Source organism: Rissa tridactyla, chromosome 7 (assembly GCF_028500815.1).
Source record: "Rissa tridactyla isolate bRisTri1 chromosome 7, bRisTri1.patW.cur.20221130, whole genome shotgun sequence".
Lineage (NCBI taxonomy): Eukaryota > Metazoa > Chordata > Aves > Charadriiformes > Laridae > Rissa > Rissa tridactyla.
In genome coordinates, this window is record NC_071472.1 from 22,877,390 (window position 1) to 22,901,142 (window position 23,753).

The following is a 23,753-nucleotide window of genomic DNA, read 5'->3' on the forward strand; positions in this document are numbered from 1 at the left end:
ATCTTTAAATTTTAGTGTGCTAAATGGTGACTTGGGAAAGGAATATAATGTGGATGTTTTCGTCTTTAAACTAGTACTTGCATTAATTTTTTTCATATAGAAATAAAAACACTGTTACTGAAATGCATTTAAATTATCTCCAAGTAATAACACTAATAATAATTTAAACTGTTATATCAGTTGGAAATGGTCATGATTTGGCAGCTAAGTACTGACTGTAGCGGGTACTTGAGATTTCCATTTTTAATAAATGCAAATAAATTTGCTAAGGTAGTAATTGAGAAACAGAACAAACCCCAAGTATTCAGTGCTGCTCTCTTCTCCTTGTTTTTTTCCACCTCAAGTTAGCTGGTATGCATGTTGGGCATCTGTCTCTCTAGTTACAGACCTGTATGTGCCATACCTCATGTGTGAGAAGTTTTTGCTCTTCCTGCATTTTACACGGTAGGAACTCAAAAGGGAGTGCATTTTTTCCAGGAAGTTTTCTTGTTTCATCAGTTTGAGGAAGCTCTAAAAAATGTTTCTGGGTTTTGTCTAAGAGCACTCATGCTTACGTTTACCATATCTAGGAAGTGGACTAAGGTTTATTTGAACAACTTGTTTCTATATGGAGCTGATGCGGTTTTCTGCTCTGTTCCATTTTCTTTGTGTATTCTTTTGGTACTAATTTCTGAAGCATGTAAAGCAGTAAGTGGAGGAATAAATTATGTGAGAGGTAGGCTGAGGAGAGCTGAACAGGGCTGCATGTGCTGTAGTTTTCCTGTCTGCTTGCCCATGCCGCTGGTGCCGGTCAGCTTGCAATAATGTGGTGGAAGGATGTCAGCATAGCAGTTAATTGGGGATGGGAATGACACGGGGACCACGCAACGCAAAACCTGGCAAGCTTATTCTTCTAATTCTGAGATGCTCAATGTGCTGCTGGCCGTAGCAATTCAGAGGCGCCTTGCGGTTGCCTCTTAACTGACTGGTCCTGATGAAACGAGGTTGCAGTATATTGGTACCTGCAGAAAGGCCAGGTGTTCTGTATGGAGTGCTGCTTTGTATACTACAGCTCGCAGTGCTGTTGGTGTTCCTGTGGCATGCTACATCTTGGCTAAAAGTGAAGCTTTCAGCGTTGCACATGCTGCTAGAAAGCAAACTGAGAACTGGGCCCTTCAGAAGGGTATGGTGGGATCTCACTGGGATGGGGAAGGATCAGTGTTATGTGATTTCTTCATATTCACACGCACTACTTCATGTTGGATGACTATCCATGTATCTGATGATACTCTTATAATGACACTTAAATTCATGTAGCTGATTAAAGGCTTTGGAAACGTGATACTGCCCTAACTAGCACTTTCCCCATCCAGTCATTCCATAAATCTGAAGCATGTTTGACTCCAGACACTTTCATGGACCAACAAGTCCAGTAGTTCTGTAAAATTTTGGAGTAGTTGGGTATTTTTGCATGATATGTATTATGATTTCATATGTTTAATACATATAAATGGGACAAAATAAGTTTTATTTTCTTTGAGCTGTGCATCTAAAAATTCATACTCATTTAGATGTTTAGTCATGGCAAGTCTTTGTATTTTAATATCAAATACTTAGTCTCCCTTCATGAAATCGCTAACTGCTCTCTATGATGGCCACTCTACCTTTCCTTTCTCATCTTTTCTGGTTATTTTACTCCTGTTATCCCTTTTTTCCTGCTTCAGCAGCTTCCTCTACTCTCCATTTTTCTGCAGGTTTCCTCCTGTTCCTTTTCCCCATGTTATCATACTAATTAGTGCAATTGCTATTTTGCTATTTTTGCTACAGTTAACACCTGACTTCAGAGAATAGTATTTGCGTCTCACTACAGCTTTACTTATTGGTCTGTTCATTTTGCTTAATTTGAAGGGCAGCACAGCACCTAGCAATTTTTGTTTAATCTGCATTCAGTATTAATAACTATAGAAACTATGGAACTTAATCTTAAAAATAAGCTATTTATACATAAACATCTTAAGTGCTGATAAGAAACTGATGTATTTCTGTAAATACACCTTTTAAACAACCTGCTCAATGTAGCAGGTGTGTAACTGTGTGTATGTTGAGTAGCTAAGCTGTCAAGTAGAAGTTACTATAATGGCATGGGTGTAAGGAGAAAGGACTGAACTAAATCCATTTCACAAGTTGAATGAAAAGAAACGGACGCGACTTTTTTTCAGGGTGGCTGTATTACAGGAAAACCAAGCTGTCAAGCACTGGATTTTCATGTATATTGCAGGTAGAACTTGGCAATTATGTTTACATCATGTCCTCATTTGACTATATATTTTATCTCAACACAAGGATATATTAACAGTAAACTTGATAACCTATGTTTGTAACCTTGGAGAAGGCTTTTTCCTTATGAGAAGGATGTCTGGATTTATGCTGTGAGGGAGATGTTACCTGGAAGCGCTGCCTAAACACAATACTAGAGTTGAAAATACGATAATCCTTTTTAAGCTGTTTAAGGTGCTAAGGAAACTGGGGTAATAAATTCTGTCAGTAACATTCTTTACAAGTCCCTGGTGCTTTATAGAGCTGTGATAGTCTGATAAAGTAGAGCATCTGATTCTTCAACAGAAGAATTAAAATGACCTGGCTTAATTGATTTTCTATTTATGTACTATAGGCTGCTTTCTGGCTAGGATGTTTTGCTGTATTCTCTTAAGGGGGTGGCAGGGAAGGAGCATGAGGATTCAATTCCATTAATTTTAATCTTAAATCTTATGCTGGCAAAAATCTGTTTAGATAGGTTTTTAGGGTGTTATTGTTTTTGCCGGTCTTGCATAAAGATTTCTTAATTATTATTTTTTCCTAATGATTCCAGTATATTAACAACTTGTTCCTTTACTAATCTGTCTTGCTGTAATTCTGGATCGTCATTGACACACAAAGTTACACTGAGTAAAATTTGATTCTTGTATTGAGATGAGTCTTTAGTACTCATGTGAGATTTCTTGCTTAATTGCAGTTATCCAGTATGTTTTGAATGTATAGAAAGTAGGAAGATAAAGCAGTTTTTCTGCAGATGTATATATTTTATCAAGATAGGATCTTCGTCACCCATGAGTGTGTTAATCTTGTGGTCCTGCTACCTTTTTCTCACTTACCTCTCCTTTTACCTCTTTCAATCTTTTCTGCACAGTTTACTTACTTCAGACAACGAAAAACAAAAAGCGACATCACGCAGTCGCAGAAAAAGACGGCGAAGAGGAAGGGCTCGTCTGTCCACACACATGACGTTCCGAAGGAAGAGTACGCACTAGCGGCCCAAGATGTTGGTAAGGGTATAGAGGGTAAGGCTGAAGACACCAACCTACTAGAGACAACCACAGACACAGAGGTAAATCTTAGTATTTCTTATTTCACTTCACTCCATCTGCAGATAGCACGTATTCAAGGTGACTGTTTTACTTAATTAGGTATTAGCTCTCTGGCACTATCAAGTAGCTGCCATTGAAATGTAAGTAAAGTGATGCATTTTCACTTGTAATAATTAACTGTTTTACAAAGTCATGTAAATAATTGAAAAAACCCATGTCCATTATATGGACTGGACAGCTGGCATTGTCAAGGAGCTGTCTACTGTTAGCCAGTTGAGGTCTTTCACCTTTCACTACCATGAAATTCTGTATGGGTAGACTTCTGGTTATGTGTCTGTGACTCCATGAGATGGTGAGTCCAGACTGAGAGGCATAGCAGATGAGCAAAACTCTCAGGACCTTATAATGCACAGCATTAGTTTGGTTTTGTATCACTTTGCTGGCTCAAATGTGCTTAGTGTTTTCTGAAAAAATATAATTTGTTCCAGCATGCTCTTAGTAGCCATTGTAAAGCCAACATAGATATTACATTCTCTGACAAAATTGTTTAAAATGTGACTCTGCTTGTGCCTGATATACTTCAGTGTGTTTGTGCTGGTGACCCTCTAGAGGTAGCCCTGTAGTCATGCCAATAAACATAGAAACAGACGCGTACTGGTCTGCCTGAATTAAGCAGTTGCTTTCTTGCTTTAGTTCACAAGCAAGACTTCTGTTTTTACATCAGCTGTGGATTAGACAGTCATGTGACACTCTTTCTTTCTGTCTGGTAATAAAAATTGGCAAAACATAGTTTTGAAATTTTTTTTTTTTTATAAGAATCCAGCTTGCTTCAGAAGTGGTTGGCTAATGCTTTCACAAGCCTCAGAAACAACACAACTCTCTGGCTACAACAAACTGTATCTATCTTGGTCTGGGAGATTGTTTAGAAAATAGTTTCCCATTGCATTTTAGCATGTTGTCTATGTGAAGATTTGTGAGTTTTGGGGAGGCAGTGCCTTCTGCATAAAAAGCATCTCTCCAGGCGTTCATGTGTTTTCACAACATACAACAGTAGCATCAAACTAGTGTATTTGCAAGCCTGAAATCATGGAGGATATAATTTGCATGTATTATCCTGCTTTCTGTTGTAAGGGTATCCCTAGTCCTTTCAGGATATTGTAAACATAACGTTAGCATTGCAAAGGCTTTTATGAAACTACATGCCAAGCTGTCTGCGCTAAGAAAAAAGCATACAGTATTTTGTCACTCAGCCATAGCATCATCAGCAATGTCCTTATTACACTCATGTGAACTTAAATTAAAAAACAAACAAAAATCACTTATTGCTTCTAAACAGTTTCTGTCAAAATAGCTGATTTGTAAAGCAAATGGAATTGCTTTCTAGGTTACGTGGAGAGGGTGCCAATAGTTACTGGGAACGACTTCATGCAGATACGAAATACAGGGAGGGTTATGGGCTGCCTTTTCTAAATAGTGCTACTGTCATCTTTGTCTTGTGAATTTAGTAAGAAGTAAATATCTTTCAAGATATTAAGCTACATTAAGTATATGCATCAGAAAATGCTACTGTTTTTGTAATTATATGAATGATTTTAGCATGTTTGTTACGTAATTTCCTGTCAGTTAGTTACTAATATTTAGTGGTGGATTAAAGAGTGCTCAACTGTATTTGCAAGCCACAAAAGCAGAAGATAGAACATTGAATCTCAATGGTGAGACTTAGCCCTGAATTTTTGAGTAGGCTTTCATGATAATTTTAATTTTTTTTTTCATTTATTTCATTAATTTGACTACAGATGACCAGCTGAGTTTAGCATTAAAGTCAATCTCAGTCTCTCTCTCACTGGTATGTTGCCTCACAACACGGACATTTCTGGGTCATATGCTTAAGGTGTTTCCAAAATAATTCAACTTTTCCTTATGTATCTTTAAAATGGCTATGATTTAGTGTTTGTTTTATTTGTTTACTTGCCAGGGGTGTGCTGACTTTTCCAGCTGGGATGTACTGAATGATCATGCGGCTGAAGTAAGTGTGAAAGAATGTATCTTTAGTAAAAGGTGCTGATAAACATGTGAAAGAGTCTGATAATTGGTTACTAAAATGATTAGTTATTGAGCATTGTTATCAAGTGTGATAAGTGATGTGATTTCACTGTTTTACAGTCTAAACCAGGTACTTATGTGTATGTACATGTACTGGCTGGGAAACTGGTCGCTAAGAGAATTGTTTTTACTGAAATCATGGACCTTGTCCAGAGAAATTCGAATGATGTTTTTACTTGAAAAGTAGGTTCATTCTTTAGTTGTTTCATACATTAAAAAAAAAGTATTTAAAATAAAATATAAGATACCGTCTCCTCTGTGAGAATTGTAACAATATTGCTCCTGAGAGACCGCAGGATCGATTGGAGCAGCTTCTGTCTTTGTAGTTTTGGTTTTTTTTTTTGTTTTGCTGTTAAAGGCCGTAGAAACTCAGAGTATGTTGAATATTTATTTGCAATAGCTGCTTACATTTGAATTTAATGTTAAGTCAAGAAGTTTACATTATTATTTTTCCTATGGGTGGACTGTTCTCCAGTCAGCACAGATATATATAAAAACTTCGATTAATTTTTGTAGTATTCCCCCTTTGCCCACTTGTAAGTTGGAATGTATTTTAAATCACAACATGTGTCAAAATGGCACTTTGCCCCAATTTGGTCCTATAGAATCACAAGGCTCTTCTCCCTAATTTACTTTTATATCTTAAAGTATTATATGAAAATATATTATGTATGAAATTTTTTTATTTGAAGTTTTAAAGAATGAAGGACTTCGTATATAATGCTTCTATTAAGTACAAAGTCCCAACGTTTAATTACTTTTAAACTAGAATTTGCCCAGAATTTAAGCTTGAATTTATATTTTCAGAATAATCACAAAGTAGAAGTGATGTGTTGTATTGGTGAATAAATATATTTTAATTTTTTTTTCTATTAAGAAAGATTCGATAAATCCTGCTGCAGAATACAGTGAGCTTGATGCTAAGATGTGTCAGATGAGAACAGATGAGTTAGAGAACAGACTTCTGGAGAAACAGGAAGAAGTTGAAAGACTCACTGCACAGATGGATGAGCTACAGAAAGAACTTACCCAGCACAGTGACTCTATGCAAAGTCAGGTACAATTCATAGAGTTGGATAATGGGGATAATACTACTTTATTTTAATCCAAAAAATATTTAGGAGACAAAACTCAAAATAAGTATTGTTTTTTATTGAAAAGTACTTCACCTTGCTAACGTGTGCTGTGTAAAGCAGTACTTAAGTTTTCCATTCACCAACGTCCAGGACTTCATATTGCTTGAATCAAGTGAGAGTAAAATTAAATTTGGAAAGCTTCTATTTTTAGAGAGTTTTTATGTAATACATAGTTGCGTTCTTCTGCTGATAAATGGTTGGACAATTTCTACTAGTTTTTATTGATAAATTTTCTTACTATATTGAGGAGTGGGCCTTTATAGAGAGAACCTGGAAGAACCACTAAGGAAAGTATAGTTAATAATACATTGAAGTAGGGGCTCAATGTAAAAGCATGGGACTTATATTTTCATAAATGCTGACTTTAAAAAAATATATATATTATATATGGTATTACGTATAATATATATATTTTTATATATATATAATTTTATTTTTATATATATATAAAAAATATATATCAAGGTCATGCTGAAAGATGGTGGAACCCACCCTCCTCCCACCCCCCCAGGTATTGTTCAAACTATTGAAAAGGAAGTGCTTACTGAAATGTCAATGTTTCTGCAGATATGCTTGAAAAGCACTTTATTAGACGCATCTCTGCCTCCTTTTCAAATACTCACACAGGATGGTAGACCCCACTGCCACCACCACGCCCGAGAGATCATTCACGCTTTTTGAATATTTGTAAATACTTGTGGCTCTCTGGTTTTGGGGTGGGGTGGTGTTCTTTGTATCGGCAAATGATGAAGTAGGATAAATTAAACTTTTTTAAACTGACATGTACCTTCCCCTCTCCCAAAGTATTTAAAAAGATATTTTGAATTCCCTTTCTCTAGCATTCCTCTGTAAAGGTGTATCAGGTGCTTCTGAAGAATAGTTACTTCCCCCCCTTACATGTTGTTTTTCTTCTTTTAAGACTGGGAAACAAAGACATTTCCTGTTGTTGAGAAATAAATTGGAAAGGTTAATGTGATTAACATAAAATAGGATTAATGTATCCCATCTCACTAGCTTTCTCTCACATGCCTGAAAAGAAGAGCTGACAGATAGGAAACAATTTAGGGGTTACTAAATATTCATTATATCCTGTAGAAAACTTGATTGCTTTTACATCAATAAGAGCTACACAATTTTTAAGTAAAAATACTTCATTAATAGTGTCCTGTCATTTGTTTAAGAAGTCTCTTTTGATTAGCTTTGTCATCTCTCTGGAATCTGTGGCAGGTTCCTCTTTCATCACCTCTGACATCATGTTTGAACACAAATGTTTTTCGTCCTTTGGCACAAGTTTGTTAAAACTTAAGTGTAACTGTAAACTCTAACAGCTTTGCTTTAGGATAATTTACTGTTGTATGTTAAGAATATCTTAATTTTAGAAGTGCATTTCTTGTGATCCATGTAGGAAACTACCGTTCAAGAGCAGAATGAAGTCATCAGGAAACTAACAAGCTGCCTTCAACAGGCAAAGCAGGATCAGGATGACCTACAGGAGGAGGCTTCACATGTAGCTGCTCAGGTCCACGATTTACAACTTCAGTTACATCAGGTGTGCCTCTAATCCAATTTTTGTTCCCTACAAAGAGAGTAAGAACAGGTTTGGAATATGAATGTAAACCCATATTGAGCTTATTATAGCACTTCATAGTTCAGTTTGCAATGCAGCAGAGAAAATGAGTTGAGGGTGGGTCAGAGTTTTGTCCAGTGGCTAGGGAGAAGTCCTGGAGACGTCTGTATATTTTCCACTTGCTTGTGTAATGTTTGGGAGGTCATTACACTTCTTTGTCCATCGGTTTAGCCCCTTTTTGGGAATTACACCCAATATTGTTAGTGGTTTGGATCTATACATCGCAATCACTGTAATGATATGGGCTTACATGCAATCAGTTTTCCTTGCCTTTGCCAAAGAAAGCTCTGAGTATATGCATGGGCAACTGTAACAGCTCAGCTGTTACACAGAAAGTTGCTACGTTCAGGTAATATGACTTGGCTCAAAGAAGGAGATTTAAAATAACCTGAAGACAGTTGATGCAGCTCTTACAACACACAGCAACCTGCTTCAGTGCAACAAGTTGATCATGGATCTAATCCCTGGATAATGAGATATGCTACAGCCTTTCATCTACTTTACTTTTTTTTAAATACTTTATTCTTTTTTGATGCTGCTCAATGTTCTAGTGGCTATTGTCTCCAAACACCTGTATATTTGTTGTCTTAGGAGCCTTGTAGTATATGCCAAAGAGTAATATTTATGTTTACTTACCATTTCAGGCTTGTAAGATAAGAATTACACTAGGAGGGATTACATGTCTTAAACATCTGGATAGGAAGGGGGTTTAAAAAAAATTAAAAATAAAAACTGGGATTTACTGAAGTCAGGGATTATCGTGAAGGAGTTGCTCATGCCCTGGAAAATAAAACCTCTGCTAAATGAAATTTTGGACAAGAACAGAACCCACTGCTTTCTATGTACAATTCTGATTGCTATTGACTACATATGTGGTAAAAGTGAAAATTACTCTACAGATGACTGTTGGGATTTGCTCCGTGAGCCTTTGAAAGACAATGATAAAGCTTCTAGCACTTCAGGCATATCCTAAATAAGGCTAGTAATATGATGCAAGTTTTTTGTTGGAAGCATGTCAACTTTGATAAAAGATGAAAATACTAATGGTGTCTTAAATATTATCATCTTGGTTTTAGCAAAGCCTTTAGAAAAAGGTTTTAAAAATTAATAAAACACGTTTTATTTTACACCCACCCCACCCCCCCCCCCCCCGGAGTAAATGTTTTCTTTTCATTTGGAGGGAGACAAAGAGAAAAGAAAAACCTTTAATATTGAGTTGTAAATCCCTTGCAAAGAAGACTGGTTTTGTTCATTGTCCTCTTACCAGTATGTCCAGTCTGTTGGAAGTCCTGCTTAATTTTGGAGGCTTCATAGAGATTAATTATCTAACATTTATGTCTTTACAGTAAGTAATAGTATCTAAAATATGACAAGTGTTGTCTGACTTTTTAGGGAGTTTCTTATTCATTGAGAATGAAATACATAGGGTAAATCTGTAGTAAATTAATACGGTATATTTTATGCATACAGTGGGACTAGTGTATGAGTTATTCTGATACAAACTTTCTTCTGACTGTGAGTACCTTTATGTGTCCAGGTTAATGAGATGCTGAGGAGTAAAAGCCCTGGAAAAAACAAAGTATTAGAAGCCCAGCAGCAGATGTCCTTGTTTCAGAACCGTCTCAGAGAGCAAAATGCACATTTGGAGATGCTGCATCAGAAAGCACATGACCTGGAAGTACAGCTTGAGTCTTCTCAAAAGGTAAAAACTGTTTAAAGTGCCTTTATAATTATGAGTTCTAGGTAGTTAGGTTTTTGTTGTGATTGTGCAAGCCAAGGTGGTACTTCCTGGAGGAAGAATCTGTAATGAACATTTAATTTGTGCATGAAGTAGCATTGATGCTCCAGGACTGAAATGACGCTTCAGTATGGAATTAAAAATCTGTTCTTCTGAAGGTAATGATATTCAGCTAAGGCAAAATAGCTGCTCACAATTTAAAATTTTTCTTTTTTTGTATGAAAGAAGGATTCACTTCTGGATCTTCAGAATTTGCTTATTTGTTGAAATTACTCCATTGGTTTCTGTTGCAGAAGGGTAACTCTGTTACTAAACTGTTGTATAACATTAAGAAGTTTCCATTAGAAGCGGGTCCATCTGGTGTTTGCTGAACTGAGGCATGTGGGAACATAACTGACAGGCTTGCAGTGGGGTGAAGGTTGCTGGATATGCTGTGTAAGCATATAACAATACAGTTGTGTGTGAACTTGAAACACCTAGATAAAAGTTAACTATCTGTAATCATGTTAGTTTCACTTACAAAACAAAGTGAAAAGCTTGTGTCAGAATATTTTGATGTAATCATTCCAGAAACAAGCATTATGAATAAAGAAACTCAGTTATAGTTAAAAACACAGATGAGATACTTATCTTTTTATAGCATGTATTTCAAATTTGGTGCTAACTGTGATGTGCTGTAGTGGCATGGTCATGAAAAAAGTCTTTTTCTTTAGAAACAAATTTATAGGGATTGTGATTACTAACATACGTTAAAGGAACAGCTTGAAAGGTCTGGTTTCCTCTAAGCACGTAACCAGCAATGCCACAGGGAGAAGCCTTAAACTTTTAAGTGAGTCAGATGAGTCAAAACTTGACATGGCTGTTCTGTTGGCCTACTCCTGCCTGCAGGAGCCGTTTTGTCTGTGCAAACGGATGCGAGATGGAGAGATATCTGTAGCTCTGGTATTTATTTTTTTTTTAATTAAAATACCTGAAATTTGAGACAGCTGCTACTTTCTTTCTCTCTGGAGTCAGTGGCGTACCATTTGTTATTCTTAGGCAATTTGATATTTGTTACCACATTTGAAGAGTCTCAGTAGTATTTGCCACTCTCAAGGATGTGCTTAAAAATCCCGTTGCCTAGGCCAATGATACATCCTGAACTTAAAGGTAAACATTATTTGTGAAGATAAATTAAAAGCATGAGGCTTAAGGAAATTGAAACGTCATATTTCATATGTAATATTTTATTTTTAAGAATACCAAAGATAAAGAAAATCTGCTTGCCGAAATGGAAGGGGATATGAAAGGTACAATGCAAGAGTTATACAAAAGCATAGAAGAAAAAGAACAACATATTATAACTCTTCAAGGTCTACTGACATCAGAAAGATTTAGCTTGTATATACTACAACGTACCCTTTCTCTCCGGGACTCAGAAATAACAGAATTAAAAAATAAAATAGCTGTATCCAAAATGAAAGAGCAGCAACGTATTGAAGAACTAAAAATCAGTCATGAGAAGGATATTTGCAGACGGCTGGAGAACTTGAGGGCTGAGCTGGAGAAGTGCAACAGAAGAGAGATTGCAGAAGCCAAGCAGGTATATGAAGAACAACTAATTTCAAAATATAAGAATGAACTTGAACAGTTAAAAAAAGAACTCTGTGCTCTGAATTCTGAAGAACACATTCAGAACTTGAATGGCATAATAATTGACTTAAATAATAGTCTTCGCGAGTCTGAAACTAATGAAGAAAATTTGAGAAAGAAACTTGAAAACCAACGGGAAGACTTCCAGAGAGAAAAATTTGAAATTGAGACTAAATACAAGGATTTAATTGATGACCTTAAGTCTCAACTTTCTGATGCAGAAGAGCAGGTCAAGGAAGCCCAGCGATATAAAAAAGAAAACCAGTCCTTGAATGAAGAGATTCAGAAACTGAATTCTTTCATCCAGGAATTAAATGAAAAGCAACTCTATGAGGCTGAAAAAAGTATAGATGAAAGGCAAAAGCATGATGAAGAGATTGTCTCCAATAAAAAGCTAATGAAATTGAGGGAAAAACAGATTTTACCAGAGGTATTGCAGCTGCAGAGAGCAGAGCTTGAGGAGATGTGGAATAAACCACACCAGTTGAAAGGTGAAGGCGAGCTAGTTCATGAAGAACTGGAATTCCAGCATGACTTGGAAGTAGACTACTCAAGGGATCAATTAGAAGAAATTAAGAATGCAAAGATCACAGAGAATAATGAAAGAGGTGAAGGAGATAACCTGTCTGAGGAACACTTGTCAGAACTAGGGCTTTTCAGGGGTGATGAAAGCATACTGGCTAAATATCTCCTCTCTACAGAGATACCAGAAGAGTCATATGTGTCCAGCACTTCTGAAGGTTGTCCCGTTGAAGAAGGTAGATGCAGGAGGTATGGGTTAGACAGTAGTGTTCTTCTAGAACCCAGCAGAGATTTTATAGCTCCTCCATTAAACTTTGGCCTTGATGAGGAAACGTGTCCTAGTGCTTTGGCTCAAGAGACTTTTGAAGAGACTGAGGTGGGAGCAGAGGCCTTTGTTTTGTTTTTGTCAGATAACTCCCTGCAGCAAAACAAAGTAAGTGACCGTGATGATGTAAAGGATGATGAGACAACTTGTTCAGTAGAGAGATGGGTGAAACTAACTCAGCAGCTCCATGAGAAGGAGTCAGCCTTGAAGAAATCTTATCTGGAGACCCAAGAAGCTGTTGGAAAATGGGAAAAAGTAATGGCTGAGCTCTCTCACACACTTGTGGAACTGGATGAGGAACGTGAAGCACGGATCTCTTGTGAAAAAGAACTTCTTAAAAAAACAGAGAAGGAGAAGGAACTTGAAAGCAAAATAATGTTTCTGCTAAAGCAGCAGGGTGAGGATGGAGGCCATCCTTACTGTGCTGTAGAGCCTTTAACACAAGTGTCAAAATCCTCTACCTGGCATGAAATGGTAAAAGACCTCCAGGAGGAAAGAGAAATGTTGATGGTGCAGCTGCGAACTCAGGAGCAATTAGTGAAAGATGTTCAAGAGCAGAAAACAGCTTCTGATTCTGTAACAAGTGAAGTACAGTCTCTCTTTGGACGTCAGTTAGCTGCTTTGCAAAGTCAAAGGGATCAAATGCAAAGCCAGCTTGATGCTCAGAAGGCTAAAAATCAGACAATAGCAGAGCTGCTTGATCAGAAAACTGTATCTGAAGAGACATTGCTAAAAGAACAGGAGTTGCTCAAAGCTGAAATCTATAATAAAGAACAAAATTTAGCACTCTTATTGAAGGAAAAAACAGCCTTAGAAGAAAGATTATCTGATATGGAGAAGGATCTAATAAAAACAGAAAAAGCGCTAGCAGAGAATGCCAGCATCATTGAGGATCTTGAGAAAAACATACATGAACTTAATGCAGAAGTGAAAAACCTCAAAGATATACAGCAGTGTGAAAGACTGGGATATGAGGACAGACTAAACTTCAGCAACCTAGAAATTCATAAACTTAATGATGAAATAAAGGCAAAAAGTACTGAATACAGTGAGAAAAAAAGCCAATTGACTGAAGAAATTGCCCATTTGAAGAAGTTTTGTTTGGAGCTTGAGACTCGCTTGCAGGAGTCCTTCCAGTCTGCACAAGCTGCCCAGGAGGCACAATCCGAGATGGTGAAACAGTACAAAGAGGAAATTGATCAAATGGAGACTCAGCACCTTGCCAAATTAACTGAAGTGAGTTTGACGCACAAGAAAGAGGTAGGAAGCCCTGATAATGGCAGGAGTCTTGGGATTTGGGAATGCTTAAGGTAGTAATTGCAAATGTGTGTATGCCTGTTTTCAGATAGAAGAATTAAATGCTGAAATAAAAGATAAAGTAAAAAACCAGCAGAAGTTGGAAGAAGAAAGGAAGGAACAGATTGCTTTAATAAAAAAGGTAAATGCTGTAATTGGATTTATTTCAGAAAAATAAATTCATTTTGCGTTGTTTGTCATTTAAGCAGTATAAGCATTCTAGAGATGCAAAAATCTATTGTTTTTTCTATGGTGTTTTTGATTTGGGATTAGGAGTAGGGGAGAATTCTGGCTCAATAATTTATTAGGGGGCTTTCTCTGCAGGTACATGAACGAGAGCATGATCGTGAAATCTCTGAACTGATTACTAAACATGAAGAGGAAATGGAGAAGCTCCGTGCTGAACTAAATAAAGAACAGCAGCACCTGTTGGATGACCTTCATCAGCAAATGGCAGCCACACACAAAGCAGAGATTGAACAAGCTCAGCTCCAGTTGCAGGTAAAATAAAGAAAAACAGTAATTGCTGTAGTGATTACCTGTCTGTTGCAAAGAGGAGGCTCCTTGATTTCTGTGCATACTATGTGTGCTCTTTTATGTAATGATGCAATTGAAGAATTAGGAGTGTTCCCTTGGTGGGTGGTAGTAGATATTTTCTTCAGGAGTTCTCCAGGATCCTCACTGCAATTATATTTTAAAGCTGAAGAAAACCGGATGCTTCAATTTATAGGTTTTAAAAAAAAAAAAAGAAAAAAAAAAACCTAAACTGTAATTTTTCATGTCTTGGTAAGTCTAACAAAAATTAATAAAATTAATTAAAAATTAATTTAAAAGTGTATAAAAATACTAAACCCCTCCCACTCTTTAATTTTCCTACTAATGTAATTAGGAATGCTTTTGTGCTAAACCTAAGTATGTAAACCTGACTTCTTCCTCTAAACATTTACTGGGTTTTTGAACGCTTCCACTAATTGCAAAGTGGAAATGGAAAGAATACATCTAGTGTTATGTCTCATTTCAAGATATGGGAAACCTTGTAAACATTTAGTTTATTTAAGAATTGAAATGTTTGGTTGGTCTGTTTTAGCTACCGTTTCTAACTGTTGGATATTCCTCACCTTTTTTTTTTTTTTAATGAGGCATTTTACTTTCACGTTTCCAATATCGCTTCAGAATTTTGCTTTTTAATGGATCGTAACCAATAGCAAATATGACTAACTTTTAATAGAAAGTAAAAGGTTGGGGTGAGCTTGTGTTCTGCTCTGATGTTGTGAGGAAGTGGACAGATGCAAGGTATTTGGTAGGAGATGAAGTTAAGAGACAGGTAAGGAAAGGCTTTTACTTTGCACTGAAAATGTTATGCAAATGTCATTGTAAAAAAAGTCAGCTTATTTTCAGGGTTCTGTCGCTGCCATGAAGAAATGCTCTCCAAGTACAGAAAAACAAAACTTAGATGTGTTTAACAGTTGAAAGCAGTTGAAACTGAAACTCATCATGAAAAAAGTGAACATATTTCATGCAAGGGAGGGAAAAACCTTTTTTCTTCTTCATTACAGACACTGCACAGCCTTGAATTGGAAACTTTACGCCTGAGCTTAAATAACATGCACACCTCCCAGCTTGAGCTTACACAGTCTAACTTGAGAAAAGAAAAGGAAACTGCCCTTGTGGAACTACGGGAGATGCTCAATGATAAGCGTGCTCAAGAGGTAGCAATTTTGCAAAGCCGCTATCAGCTGGAGCAGGACAAGATTAAAAAACAGTGTCTGAAGGAAAAAGAAGACCTTAAGTCAAATTATCAGCAAGAACTAGGTATTAAAACTTGGGAATAATGGACCAGATTGAAACTCCATCTGTATCTTTCTTCCTTCATAGGTTCCTGTCTTGGTGTAGAGCTGACCTTTTGAGTGATGGCTGATGTTTCCTTGAATAGGGACAGCAGCTAGACTGGCGTGTGCAATAGTGCATGTCTTGTATATGAAAATGAAGTTGTCCAGACTAAAGTTTAATTGGTGGCTATATGGCTGTTTCGCTGCTATTTCTGTAAAATAGCACTATACTGAACTAGTTGCTTTCAGGAGGCATTAGACAGAGCTCTCAAAGAATTTCATTGGTGTAAAGAGTAGAGCTCTTACCCCTTATCACAAAATCACAGAATGATGGGGGTTGGAAGGGACCTCTGGAGATCATCTAGTCCAACCCTCCTGCCAGAGCAGGGTCACCTAGAACAGGTTGCACGGGAACGCATCCAGGCAGGTTTTTAATGTCTCCACAGATGAAGGCTTTGGGCAGCCTGTTTCAGTGCTCTGCCACCCTCAGAGTAAAGAAGTTCCTCCTCATGTTTAGGTGGAGCTTCCTATGTTCAAGTTTGTGCCCATTATTTCTTGTCCTGTCACTGGGCACCACTGAAAAGAGCCTGGCCCCATCCTCCTGACACCCACTCTTTAAGTATTTATAAGTGTTGATAAGATCCACCCTCAGTCTTCTTTTTTCCAGACTGAAAAGACCCAAATCCTTCAACCTTTCTTCATAAGAGATATGTTCCAGTTTCCTAACCATCTTGGTAGCCCTTTGCTGTCCCCTCTCCAGCAGTTCCCTGTCCTTCTGGAACCGGGGAGCCCAGAACTGGACCCAGTACTCCAGATGCGGCCTCACCAGGGCAGAGCAGAGTGGGAGGATGATTTCCCTGGACCTGTTTGCCACGCTCTTCTTGATGCAGCCCAGGATGCCATTGGCCTTCTTGGCCACAAGGGCACATTGCTGGCTCATGGTCATCCTGTTGTCCACCAGGACTCCCAGGTCTCTTTCCACAGAGCTGCTCTCCAGCAGGTCAGCCCCCAGCCTGTCCTGGTGCAGGGGGTTATTCCTCCCCAGGTGCAGCACCTTACATCTGCCCTGGTTGAATTTCATAAGGTTTCTCTCTGCCCAACTCTCCAGCCTGTCCAGGTCTCTCTGTATGGCGGCACAGCCTTCTGGTGTGTCAACCACCCCTCCCAGCTTTGTATCATCGGCAAACTTGCTGAGGGTGCACTCTGTCCCTTCATCCATGTCATTGATGAATATATTGAAGAGGACTGGGCCCAGTACTGACCCCTGGGGAACACCACTTGTTATGGACCTCCAACTAGACCCTGTGCCCCTAATAGCAATCCTCTGAGCTCTATCTTTCAGACAGTTCCCCCCACTGTCTGTCAGTTCAGTCCACCCCACTGTCCATTCACCTAACCCACACTTCCTAAGCTTACCTGTGAGGATGCTGTGGGAGACCATGTTGAAAGCCTTGCTGAAGTCAAGGTAGACGACATCCACTGCCCTCCCCTCATCTATCCATCCCTTAGAAGCCATTATAGAAGGCTATCAGATTAGTCAGATATGATTTCCCCTTGATGAATCCATGTTGACTACTTCTGATGGTTTTCTTTTCTTCCACATGCTTTGAGGTGACACCCAAAACAAGCTGGGTGAGCTGGTGGAGGTGAGGCTGACTGGCCTGTAGTTTCCTGGGTCCTCCTTCTTGCCCTTTTTTGAAGACTGGAGTGACATTGGCTTTCCTGCAGTCCTCAGGCACCTCTCCTGTTCTCCAGGACCTTTCAAAGGTGATTAAGGAGTGGCCCAGCAATGATTTCCGCCAGCTCCCTCAGCACTCTTGGGTGCATCCCATCAGGACCTGTGGACTTGTGAATATCCAGTTTACTTAATTGATCTCTAACTTGATCCTCCTCAACCAAGGGGAAATCTTCCTTCATCCAGACTTTCCCTGTTACCTCAAAAGTCTGGGACTCCTGAGGGCTGGCCTGAGCAGTAAAGACCAAAGCAAACCATGTTTCTTAATGGTTTTTAATGCCCTAAGTTAGCATTGACTACTCTTGTGTTTCTGGCAAGATACGGAAATGCTTTCTGGCTTGCCCTCTCAGTAATTTCAAAGAGACGATAAAGGAGTTGGAAAGGATCTGAAAGGCTCATTGAAAATCTGCAGCTGGGTGTCCTTTGAGATGTGTTTGATATTGAGATTGTATTTTGACATCAGCAAGAGGAAAGCTGCACTTGATAGTACTGAAGGCTTGCTGATGGTGCTCTTGGCGTTGTTTGGGATATTTGCCTCTTCCCTGACCAGGAGACCATTTCTGACCTGTATGGCAGAGCTCAAGGAATTTTTGGAGAAAGATGAGGCCTGCAGCAATTCAATGACGAAGTTTAGGAACCATTCATTTAATTGTCCTTCCCTGAGAGGAAGAGAATGTTTTAGGGCTGTGTCTTTTTGACCCATGAGTAGGAAACGGTTTGTTACCACCAGTAATATAGTGAACTGATGGCATGGTGGGATTTGGGAGGAGGAGGAGGTTGGGATGCAGTTCTTAAGATCAATGCTGTTTACGTGCATTTTGGCAATGTAACTTAATATGAATGTAACCAGTTATGAGTGCTTGAATGGAGTGGCTGAAAAGGAGAATCTGGAATCAGATGATCGTAGAATCATAGAATAGTTTGGGTTGGAAGAGACCTTAAAAGGTCATCTAGTCCACCCTCCCCTGCAATAAGCAGGGACATCTTCAACTAGATCAGGTTGCTCAGAGCCCTGTCTGACCTGACCTTGAATGTTTCCAGGGATGGGGCTTCCACCACCTCTCTGGGCAACCTGTTACAGTGTTTCACCAACCTCATTGCAAAAAAATTTTTCCTTATATCTAGTCTAATTCTACCCTCTTTTAATTTAAATCCATTACCCCTTGTCCTGTCCCAACAGGCCCTGCTATAAAGTTTGTCCCCATCTTTCCTGTAGGTCCCTTTAAGTACTGGAAGGTTGCAATAATGTTTCCTGGGAGCCTTCTCTCCTGCATGCTTAACAACCCCAACTCTCTCAGCCTTTCCTCATAGGAGAGGTGTTCCATCCCTCTGGTCATTTTTGTAGCCCTCCTCTGGACCTGCTCCCAACAGGTCCTTGTCTTTCCTGTGCTAAGGGCTGCAGAGCTGGATGCAGCACTCTGGGTGGGGTCTCAGAAAAGAAGAGTAGAGGGGGAACATCACCTCCCTCAACCTGCTGGCCGTGTTTTTTTTTGACGCAGCCCAGGATACGGTTGGCTTTCTGGGCTGTGAGCACATTGCTGACTCATGTCCGTTTTTTCATCCACCAGTACCCCCAAGTTGTCCTCTGCAGGGCTGCTCCCAATTCCTTCATCCACCAGCCTGGATTGATACCAGCGGTTGCACTGACCCAGGTGTGCCCTTGGCCTTGTTGAACCTCATGAGGTTCACATGGGCCCATTTCTCAAGCTTGCCCAGGTCCTCAGGCATGTTAACCCCACCACTCATAGAATCATAGAATAGTTTAGGTTGGGAGGGATCTTAAAGAGCATGGACAGGGACACCTCCCTTTAGTACAGGTTGCTCAAAGCCCCATCCCACCTGGCCTTGAACACTTCCAAGGATGGGGCATCCACAACTTCCCTGGGCAACCTGTTCCAGTGCCTCACCAGCCTCACAGTGAAAAATTTCTTCCTGATATCTAATCTAAATCTACGCTCTTCCAGTTTGAAGCCATTACCCCTTGTCCTATCACTACATGCCCTTGTAAAAAGTCCTTCTCCAGCTTTCTTGTAGCCCTCCTTTAAGCACTGGAAAGCTGTTATAAGACCTTGCCTGAGCCTTCCCTTCTCCAGGCTGAACAACCTCAACTCTCTCAGCCTGTCTTCATAGGAGAGGTGCTCCAGCCCTCTGATCACTTTTATGGCCCTCCTCCGGACCCTTTCCAGCAGGTCTATGCCTTTCTTATGTTGGGGGCTCCAGAACTGGACGCAGTACTCCGGGTGGAGTCTCACAAGAGCAGAGCACAGGGGCGGAATCACATCTCTGAACCTGCTGGCCATGCTTCTTTTGATGCAGCCTTGGATGTGGTCAGCTTTCTGGGCTGGAAGTGCACATTTCTGGCTCGTGTTGAGCTTCTCATCAACTAAGACCCCCAAGTCTTCCTCAGGGCTGCTGTCAATCCATTCTCTGCCCGGCCTGTATTGTGCCTGGGATTGCCATGACCCAGGTGTAGGACCTTGCACTTGGCCTGGTTGAACTTTATGATGTTGGCATGGCCCCACCTCTCAAGCCTGTCAAGGTCCCTCTGGATGGCATCCCATCCCTCCAGCGTGTCGACTGCACCCCACAGCTTGGTGTCATCAGCAAACTTGCTGAGAATGCACTCAATCCTACTGTCCATGTCGCTGACAAAGGTATTAAACAGCACTGATCACAGTACTGACCCCTGAGGAATGCCACTTGTCACTGGTTTCCACTTGGACATCAAGCTGTTGACCACAACTCTTTGAGTGCGGCCATCCAACCAGTTCCTTATCCAGCCAAGTGGTCCATCCATCAAATTCATGTCTCTCCAATTTAGAGACAAGGATGTTGTGCGTGATGGTGTCAGATGTTTTGCACAAGTCCAGGTAGATTATATCAGTTGCTCTTCCCTTATGCAGCAGGGCTGTAACCCCATCATAGAAGATCACCAGATTTGTCAGGCACGACTTGCCCTTGGTGAAGCCAAGGTGTCTGCAAACTTGATGAGGGTGGATTCAATCCCACTATGTCATTGATGAAGGTATTAAACAGTACTGGTCCCAGTATGGACCCCTGAGGGACGCTGCTTGTCACAGATCTCCATCTGGACATTGAGCTATTGACTACTATCCTCTGGATGGAACCATCCAACCAGTTCCTCATCCACCGGACAGTCCATCCATCAGAACCATATTTCTCCAATTTAGACAGAAGGATGTTGTGAGGGACCATGTCATAGGCCTTAGAGCCTATTTTTTATAATTAGACCTTAGGCCTTATTTTTTAAAATGAAAGTGAATTACTGGGATATAGCGTAACAGCAAATTTGGATAGAATCTGGTGCCTTACATTGCTGTGTGCCTACCCTGCATGCCTACCTATTCAAGCCCTGAGTTTGATATTGCCCTGAGTTTGATATGTTAATCTCATCCATATTTCTACTTATCATAACATTTTATGTAAATTTATTAATAAGTAGTATTTTATTTCACAGTTGATCAGAGAAAGAAAATAGAATTGGAAATGGAAGAGACACATATCCAGGCATTAGAGGTACAAATTCTGTTCTTCATACAAGAAAAACTAAAACTTCTTTCAGTAAACTAGAGCTGGTAGAAGTCCTGTGTCTACTACACATTTATTGTAGAGGACAAATAAATGGAGGAGAAAGAAAAAAGTACTAATTTACTAAATGTGTTTGCTTTAATAATGCATGTCTTGCTTTCTTAGACTCTCAAAAGAGACTGGGAATTGGAGTCTGAGATGCGTTTGAAAAGCACGTGTGAAGAGCTGTCTGAAAAACATCAGACTGAAATGGTGGAACTGCAGAAAACTCTGGAAACGGAATTAGAAAAAGTCAAAACAGAGCTGGGGATTGTCTCTCTTGAGAATGAACGGTCTAAAAGTAAGTGCCATGGTCTGGGAAGCAGTTGAACAATGGCAAAGGCAACTGTTTTTAGAACCTGTATAAAAAGAAAATACAAGATATACCCATGTACTCTTATTTAAAAACTGGGTCAATGGCATGAGGCTGTCTAGAAAACAGGACATAAATGAGAAATTGTTTAAAGCCTAGTTAGCTGTGTTGTGTTTTGACTTCCACAGGATATGAGGTGGACTATATGATCCTTCAGACGTATTGAAGGGAAGTGCTGTTTTGCTTCCAGGTGAAAACAGGCTTTGTCAATCACTGAATTAATTAAAATTAGGATTAGTATTAGTAGAAGCTTCTTCTAACAAAAAAAAAAATAGGTTTGGACTGTGAATAGTTAAAGCTTGATGGAAAAGTAACTTTTTGAAATACTGTTCTAGAAGTTATGTTTTTGAGACTACTGTAATTGGAGTTTTCATTAACTTGAAAAATGAAATCTGGATGAGTATCTAGCCAGCTACATCTTTTTGCCTTTTGCTAAGGTGCAGATAGGAGTTAGGTGTTTGTAGCAATGGCTTGTTCTTCCCAGCCTGCACTGACTTTTACTAGGTTTCCTTGAACCTGTATCATTAAAGCCTGTTCCATGAGGATAAGCATCTCTTGCAGCTCACTGTGGCTGAAATGCAGTCAATTGATTCTTTCTGGTAAGGTCAAGATCTGTTGACCAAATGAGGTGGTAGCAAGTTTACAGGGTTCAGAGCCTACTCAGCACCGAGGCAGAGCATACTTGACACGATCTAGTCCTTCCTGTCTATCTATTCTACTGCCTGTTGTTGAGTGTGGTCATAGGAGAAGTTCTGTGGTTTTAGGCCATGAAGAAATGCTTAATGCCCTGTTTCAAGTATGTGTGTTTCTAGTTCAGGATGGTTGTTCATTTATGCAGAGTGGATGTTCATCCCTGCAGTACTACAGTTGTTTACCTTTTGGCTACCAATGTGGGATGCAGAGAACTTGGAAGCACTGTGTGGAAATGTTTGACTTCTGAGTACTTTACAAGTCAAGTATTTTTGTGATTCCCTGTAATCTAGCATTCTAGTCTAGAGACATGTATTTCTATTTAATTGCACAAAAGTTGTACAGGTTATTCAGTAACCATGATGGAGATGTAACAGAACTCATTTTTAATTTTAGTAAAATGTATAGAATTGGAGAAGCAGCACCAGTTAGCCATTACAAAATTACAGGAACAGCTGCAGACTGAACATAACCAACTCCTAGAAGATATGAAGATGAAAAGCCAAGAAAAAGAACAGAGTCTTGAAAAGGAGGTAAATAAGATTTCTTTACATGTTCTGATGGTTGATCACTGTATATAGAATGTAACAAAAACTAGACCATATGCATATCACTTGGGTGACTTGTTTGTATTTAGGGATTTTGTTGAAAAACTAAAATGCATTTCAGGAAGTAGGTAGATACTCTGGGATTTTCTGTAGTGGCTCAAAATCTTTTGAGTGCAATTGCCTTTGTGTAATTTAGTGCTGTTTCTTCTTCTGTATTTATATGCTTAATTTTCTGGTTCCTGTGTTTCATTTGTATCTAGCTAATGTGTTATTTTTGGCAGTGATGGTAAATATGGCATTAGGGACAAACCCCTTTCTCTTAGAGGAGTGGGTCTAACAGTTAAGTGCTACTTGGTCTCTGGCAGCCTGGGTTGGGAACTAAGAGTCTAATTGTCACTAACTGTCATCACCTATTTCTGACAGAACTGTCTGTTGCATATAAAATAAGCAATTAGAAAAAAAATTGTTTTCAAAAGGTTGGGGTTTTTGTTAAAAAATAATATCCAAAACCAAACATGTCTTCCATAGCTGGAGAAACTTCAGGTCATGTATGAAGAACTCAAGACTCGATCACAAGAAGAAATTGGGCAGCTTTGGTCTCAGCTTGATAGTACCCGAGCAAATCGGCAAGAGCTAAGTGGTATGTTCAAAATTGACACATTTTATTTTCTGCCTCTTATTCATATAGAAGTATGCATTATTGACATGAAATACTTTTAATCGTGTACCAGAAACACGTGGGTAGGTCACAGAAGTGTCAGTGTGTTGTACCCTAGTGATCTGGTTCTGCAGGGAGAGGTGAGTCAGTGTCAGATGACTAGTTAGTTTTGCATTGTCAAAAAGCATGGTATGGCTGCAGGAAGAAGCTCAGTCCTGTTGTTTCCCTTTCTGTTCCCACTCCGTTCCTGCACCCAATAAAAATTTTTAGTGAAAAACATACTTTTTTTTTTATTGCAATGTCAAATTAAGTATAATGTAGTAAAAAATGGAGAAAATGCTTGTCAATGCTGTAACATGCTCTTATTTGTATTTAGTATGGAAGTGGGTATGAATTCAATTGTGAAAACTGTTAATTGAAAATCACTTCATTTATGACTTAGAGTGGTTTATGTGGCTATGATATATGTTATTTGGACACAACTCAGACATCAGTCTGTTTACAAAAAAAAAGGCAGAAATGTTCTAAAACTCTGTGATTAGGTTATATCTCGATGTAGAAATGACTTTTTTTCCCTTTCAGTTTTGAGGTGAGTTAAATAAAATGCTT

At 39.1% G+C, this 23,753-nt stretch overlaps 1 protein-coding gene across 10 annotated transcripts in view; it reads left to right on the plus strand.

Annotated features, from left to right (window-relative positions):
* PCNT (pericentrin) overlaps positions 1-23,753 on the plus strand; it is a 104,928-nt gene that overhangs the window by 2,860 nt on the left and 78,315 nt on the right. For 7 of the 10 annotated variants that reach the window (XM_054208806.1, XM_054208807.1, XM_054208809.1 and 4 more), the window contains exons 1-13: positions 3,050-3,364; positions 5,320-5,370; positions 6,325-6,504; positions 7,989-8,132; positions 9,748-9,912; positions 11,186-13,663; positions 13,773-13,865; positions 14,048-14,224; positions 15,280-15,535; positions 20,766-20,824; positions 21,002-21,176; positions 22,335-22,471; positions 23,015-23,126. In XM_054208806.1, the coding sequence (XP_054064781.1) occupies positions 3,050-3,364; positions 5,320-5,370; positions 6,325-6,504; positions 7,989-8,132; positions 9,748-9,912; positions 11,186-13,663; positions 13,773-13,865; positions 14,048-14,224; positions 15,280-15,535; positions 20,766-20,824; positions 21,002-21,176; positions 22,335-22,471; positions 23,015-23,126 (4,342 nt within the window). Of the gene's footprint in view, positions 1-3,049; positions 3,365-5,319; positions 5,371-6,324; positions 6,505-7,988; positions 8,133-9,747; positions 9,913-11,185; positions 13,688-13,772; positions 13,866-14,047; positions 14,225-15,279; positions 15,536-20,765; positions 20,825-21,001; positions 21,177-22,334; positions 22,472-23,014; positions 23,127-23,753 lie in introns of those variants that run through there. The other 3 variants (XM_054208810.1, XM_054208816.1, XM_054208815.1) reach the window with 2 other exon arrangements.